This window comes from Gadus chalcogrammus, chromosome 16, assembly GCF_026213295.1.
Source record: "Gadus chalcogrammus isolate NIFS_2021 chromosome 16, NIFS_Gcha_1.0, whole genome shotgun sequence".
NCBI lineage: Eukaryota > Metazoa > Chordata > Actinopteri > Gadiformes > Gadidae > Gadus > Gadus chalcogrammus.
Window position 1 is genome coordinate 21,672,157 of NC_079427.1, and position 6,096 is coordinate 21,678,252.

At 40.3% G+C, this 6,096-nt stretch overlaps 1 protein-coding gene across 1 annotated transcript; it reads right to left on the reverse strand.

Moving 5' to 3' along the window:
* Nucleotides 1-652: 652 nt before the first annotated feature.
* Nucleotides 653-6,089, reverse strand: LOC130406438 (neurofibromin-like). The gene is made up of 10 exons (XM_056612021.1): nt 5,887-6,089; nt 5,642-5,777; nt 4,551-4,711; nt 4,283-4,405; nt 4,006-4,124; nt 3,811-3,911; nt 3,011-3,153; nt 2,822-2,868; nt 1,958-2,174; nt 653-904 (listed from the first exon to the last, which is right to left on the reverse strand). Exons 1-10 carry the CDS (start codon nt 6,032-6,034, stop codon nt 762-764), a joined length of 1,338 nt encoding a protein of 445 aa, XP_056467996.1. The 5' UTR covers nt 6,035-6,089; the 3' UTR covers nt 653-761.
* Nucleotides 6,090-6,096: the final 7 nt, after the last annotated feature.

Below are 6,096 nucleotides of genomic sequence, written 5' to 3' on the forward strand. Positions count from 1 at the left end.
AATTAACAAAAAATCCAATCAAATCAAGATTGGAGATGGTTTTAGTATTCCATCAAACGCATTCCTCCCCATTTCTCATTTGGTCCATTTCTGTACAGAAAAGGTGAGATGCCTGCACTTGGAAATGTAGAGGTGGTCATGAGCAAGTAAAAATAATGATGCTTTGAATTTTGCTTAAGGCTGAATGGATCAATGAATCTAGACAGTTTAAAGTGAGAATTTGAACAATTCCTTCTCAAACAAATGTAAATGCCCTTCATAACATCAATGTCATGATCCAATATCATATTTCACATCCCCCTCTCACTTAGTGACACCTACTAGTCAATGTCATTATTCCATAGTGCCTTGAAAGAGTTTCTGATGCAAAAGTATATACTGCACAGAACAGCCACGAAACACTAATTGGAAACATAAATATTTAGACTATGTTCCAAATATAGTTCCAATCTTTATATCCAGAACCCTGATAGTGTTTATTCCTTTCAGATTCCACCCTTCAAATATCCAAATTGTTGACCATTTCTATCCATGCACTTGTGACCATCTGGATCTTGAATGAAGCCCCCAAACTGATTAAACCACTAGTAAAACTGCTGTCTTTTAATGTTCTTTTTGCTAAACAAACAGATAAAAAACATGGTGCCATCCCTCCCAACCCCCCCAAAAAAACAAACAGTAAAACGATAAGAAGTGCAGCATGATGTCTGGCTTAGAGGGCCCCAGCTCAGAGGGCCTTGTTTTGTCTATGTCGCGCTCACTCATACAATCTTCTTGATGCTCGACCTCTTGAAGCTGCCAGCACTGCGCTGCTTCTGCACCTGGGAGGCTGAGCCATGGCGCATTCGTCCTCCAGCTGAAAGGGCCGAGCTCGGAGACAACTGCACATTCTCCTTGTCCACACCTGGAGGGAGGACAATGGTGTGTGGACAATCAGCACAACATGTGGACAAACAAAGGCCCATGCACAGAGGAGAGTTTTACATAATGTTTATTTATTTATTAATAATCGTGATCTACAATATGCCACATAGCGATAAAATGTAAACTGTCTCTTTGTGAGAACAACCGCAGGATTAGAGAGCTGGTGACTAGAGATTGCAACGCCAACTTAAGTTTAGCCAGTGGTGCGTTCTCAAAGCCTCAATCGTCACTTTCGGGGGAAAACTCAATGTCTTAAGAGTTGTAGACAATACTACGTGAACATTTTGGTATGCAGCCATCGCTGAAGATAGCAAGTTTATGCACAAAGAGAAAAGGGATATCCATGGAATCGCTCACGGATGGCATGTCGGAATCCAGATACATCCATCATATCTGGGCTTTCTGCTGCCAGAACAGACCATATCGGCCGGGTTAACATGATTGACCAATTCAACCTGGCCGTTTCCTCTTAGAACGAGGCTATGCCTCTGTAAGATGGTGTGCCTCTGCAAGATGAGATGAAGGCAACACCTTTAGCCCGCAAAGCCGAAGTGCATGCTGGATTTACTAGGCTTCTTGCCATAGAAACATTACCAAAATGTAATATGCAGTGTTGCAGGAACAGTTATTGTCATATGGAAATGAAACTCATAGCGGATACTTAATGTGCGATTTGATTAACTTCTCTCCTCTAACACTCCATTTTAACTAACACATGTATATCTCTGTGGGACGTAGAAGTGCCAACAGAAATGGAGTTCAGCTGCGAAATTGTTCCGGACAACATCGTCAGGCTCCTGTGTTTGCTAGGTTTCTCATTGAAAATAAATGTCTAGGGGGAAAGTTGCGGCTATCAAAAAAGGTGTCAAAAAATATTGAGCCATTAAGTTGAATTTTTGTTAAAGCCATGATTATGACCTAGTCCTAATATATCTATTTAAAAACGCAAAGCACTAACCTCTTAACTATTGAACTAATAGTAGAGAGGACTGCATTAATGAGATTGTTTCCAAATGGATATGCATACACGGACCTGGTGAGTGTTGCGATGTAGCCAGGGAGGTCATGGAGTTGGACAGGTTGAGGTTTGCTGTGATGCTGAGCTGACACTGACTGGAGGGTGGGTAAGGGGAGGTCGGCGTGCGCAACTGTTCTTCGCTGCGCTCCTCTTCGGCTGTGGGCAGGTAGCTTTCAACCAAGGCCTCCAGAAACTTGACAATCAGCTCTGCATAGTCCGGTATCTGGGTTTGCTGCAGAATGATGTAGTGATTAACAGCAAGGTATTTCATATGAAGATATATGAAGAAAATATTTATAATATCTTTAACATTTAACATTTTTGTAGATTAATTATTTTGCACTGCTCCATGTAGTAACATTATATGTTATGCATATATATATATTTAACCATGCTGCTGAACATGTTTTATGACGAATATTGTGGAATAAGTGTGTTTGCAAAGCAAGACAGACTATTCCGTTTCTTATTTTGTGTTCATTTGTGTTCAAAAGACAGTGCAGTACAGTGCCCCAATCAAATAATTATTTTAAATTGTGTATACTTTTAAAAATATAAAAGTAAACTATACTAATAAATATTATTTAAAATATAAACCCCTGAGATTCGTCAAATGAAATGCACGTGTAGTAACGACTTCCCCAAAAAGGTTGGTTGCTCTGTAAAGGGGGCGACATATTTTGTTGCCATACCTAAACGGCCATGCCCCCCAACCCGCTTTATAAAAAAACTGAAATTTGGCATCGCAGCCTTATTTAACATGCTGAATATTTTCCCTCCAAGACCCATAATGTCAGCATGGGAAGTGTTTTCTTAACGGTGACTACATTTCAGATTCTTCAAATTAAATAAATAAGACTGTAGGGTCATGATTCATACCTTAGAGAAGGGGCCGGCAAACCTCCAGAGTCCATTAAAGCCAAAGCCTGTCAAATAGCAGAAAGAGGGGCGAGGAGAGGAAAGAAACAAACAAATTATTTGGACGTTGTAACCAAATCACCAAAAATGGGCATAACAATCAATTCATTATAACAATGGTTCTACGAATATGTTCAGAAAATAATGTACTTTGTAGATAAGAGGGCTGGTACTGTGGCGGCGACTCTTCGTGGTAGACTACATTCTGGACAATGCCGTGCACCGGGTTCAAAAGGTTGGTGTCCTGGCACATGGACAGCAACGTGTTGATCTTTGAGTCCAGAAGGTTGTGGCTGAGAAAGATATTCAAGAAAATGATATAAATATTAGTTATTGTTCATATCCATGCTTGAATTCAAATCAAGAAAGCTGCCAAACAAAGCATTTTAAGACAGTTTATCCCATAGTCCCCAAAAATAGGAACTGCTCCTAAATTAGGATGCATGAGATTATGGTTCTTTAGTGAGAAAGGGCAGCCCAGATTACATTAGGAAGAACTTCTCTAAACATTCAGTAATCGCTTTCCCCTTATGTGCACGGCCTTCAGTTGTTCAAAGACTGACACCAAAAAATGTCTACAGAGTACTAGCTATTAAAACAGTAAAATAAATGATCGAAATGTATATTTAAGTGTAGACCAATGATAAAAAAAAAGTTCTTAATTCTTTACATCTTGCTTGTATTTAGTCTCACATTTATAAGTATGAAAATGAAAGATTGATTCAAGGAAACATAAGTTACTACATACATTTCTAAAGTCAACTTTATCTTTCCTTTATGACCTGGCATACCAGTCCATCACTGAAGTAAATTTACGCCTATAAAAGCATCTTAAAGGACTTTAACATGCCAAACAATTTCACAGCTGAAAGCAACTCACCCCATACAGCCCTTTCATCTTATGGATGAATTTCGTTATTGAATGATATACTTTTAGTACAGTTACTTACACCACAGGAAAGACCTTTGGGAAGACAACGCTTGCCTCGGCTAGGTATTCGTATAATATACGTTGGTCAAAGTCATCAGTACTGTATTTGACTTGGGTGGCCTGGAAAAGCAGTATATTGTTACATTACAGAATCAAGTCACACTAATCAAATGAAATAAAATCATGCTAAACTGGGTGATGTTTGCAAACTCACCAACACAGTGAGAAGCAGAGCCTGAATTTTTGGATCAGTCAACACCTCCTCATCCAAAAGAACGTTAGACTCTGACACAGAGACCTTGCGGAGGTGAGAGTTGCCCATTCTTTGGGTCTCTGCATGAGTTGGGTGATGAAAATGGAGATGGGAAATGTGTTCATCACAAAAAGAATGAATTGACAAATGCAGCCCAAAATTGAAAGTAGGAACCGTATTTCTTTTTTTCTTAGTCTAATCTACTGAAAATGATCGAACATTTCTTATCCCTCCCTACCTATCTCGTAGTCGGTTTCCGCCACGCGCCTCATCTTTGGTGGGGTAGTCATGCCGGACTCCATTTCAGGCCTCTTTGGCGCTTTAGAATCCGATATTAGATGATCAAAGCTCTTTCTCGTACCTACATATGCAATAAGATAAATGAGAGCCATAAAAACCAAGCTAGCACTTGCACAATACTGCATCATTCCATTATTTAGTTCCAATATATACAATTCTTATTGCACAAGAAACATTAGTTAACCGATGCGAAAGGGGAGTCCTACCAAGGAGTTTCTTGGTGTTGGCCTGTGAAGGTTGGCCCATATCCAGGCTCATGGACTTCCGTGTGCGGGGGCTGATTTGGCCGACGGTGGGATAGTGGTGTGCGGTAAGGTAGCGCTCCGATACCTTTGGTGAAGTCCACGGCTGATTTTCCCGCAAGGTTCTGGAGAGAATGCACAAAGTGAGCTTGCAAAAATGCCTTCTAACCTTCAGCAAAAAAAATCATTTTTTTAGTGTTAACGAAATTGACTAACATTTTTAGCAGAGGCATTATTGCACGTTTTAGCTCTGACACATTTAGCTCTGAAGACGACAACGTCTAAGAGAGGGTTAAGCTTCTCGGGACACTTGAGGAGACCCATTTCATACACAAAAACATTCATAACACACCACCAGTGGCGGTTTTAGGCACGGCCGAACCGGGCAGCCGCCCGGGGCGGCATATTTGTGGGGGGCGGCAAATCACATGGGTGGCGCCACGAGCAGTATAAAAAAAAAAAGCGCTGCGTAGCGGTTATCAATGAAGTACGACATTGTGTGGGGAATAGGTATTTTGGCGCCCCCTGCTGCAGGCGCACACCTGCTCGTTGAGAAGGTGCCTGTATAGACGGAATGAAACCCCCACTGAAGTCCGTAGGTTTACGATACGATCCCATGTTCCTCTTCACAAATTTCTTACCATATTAACTTAGCAGTGGGTTTCTCTAAGAATTTCTCTTTCGGTTTCACCATTACTGTAGTCTACTGCGACCAAGAGCTTTGTGTGATTGTTGAGTTTGTCACAGAAGGGTAGGTCTATGCATTCTAATGCATTCTCACTGACAATTCTTCAATGTATGCCAATAAAAAACATGAAATATGATTTTAATTGTTATGCATTTTCATATTGCAATGTTGGGTTACCATAATTTATAAATAAAATAAATATTTCCCGGCCAAGATAAATATTTACTGGCCAATTGTATTTCTAGCCGGCAAATGGACGGTAATTGTTGGCTACCGTAATCGAAACCCTGATATGTCTGCTGGCAGAATTCTCACTTTTAAGAAAAAATTCAACCCTTTAAAAAGTTTGCACTATATGTTGGCCTACCTGCAGCTGGGTTCAGCCAAGTGGCTTGAATAGGTTTCCATTGGGACAGTGTCCATGGAGAGGCCAGAGAGCAGCAATGACTTCCTGTGCTTAAGGCTGCAGCGGCTTCGGACTTCCTCAGAGACTGTCAGAAGAGCTAATAAAAAATAAAAAAATGATGCATTTGAAAAAACGGTTAATTTGAAATTATCATTACATCATAGATATTATCACATTGGTATGAATGAACAAAAGTGTATACATACCAGCCAAATAGGCAACACTTTGGGTGTTTACTTCAAACTTGTCACATTTCAGATGCTTGCTGATGAGCGCCAGAAGTGTGTGAAGTATGCGGACTGTTCTTGCAACTGTGGTGGGGGATGGATGCCTATAACCTAAAAGATAGAACATACAATTTTATTTTTTTGTTTTCTCTTAAGGCTGTACTAAAAACGAAGAAATGCAGACTGCAA

Coding starts and splice junctions, on each gene's coding strand:
- LOC130406438 (XM_056612021.1), bottom strand. CDS start 6,034: ATGTTCTATCTTTTAGGTTATAGGCATCCATCCCCCACCACAGTTGCA. Junction 4,406..4,550: donor CAACACCAAGAAACTCCTTG/GTAGGACTCCCC, acceptor TTGCATATGTAG/GTACGAGAAAGAGCTTTGAT. Junction 3,912..4,005: donor CTCTGCTTCTCACTGTGTTG/GTGAGTTTGCAA, acceptor CTGCTTTTCCAG/GCCACCCAAGTCAAATACAG.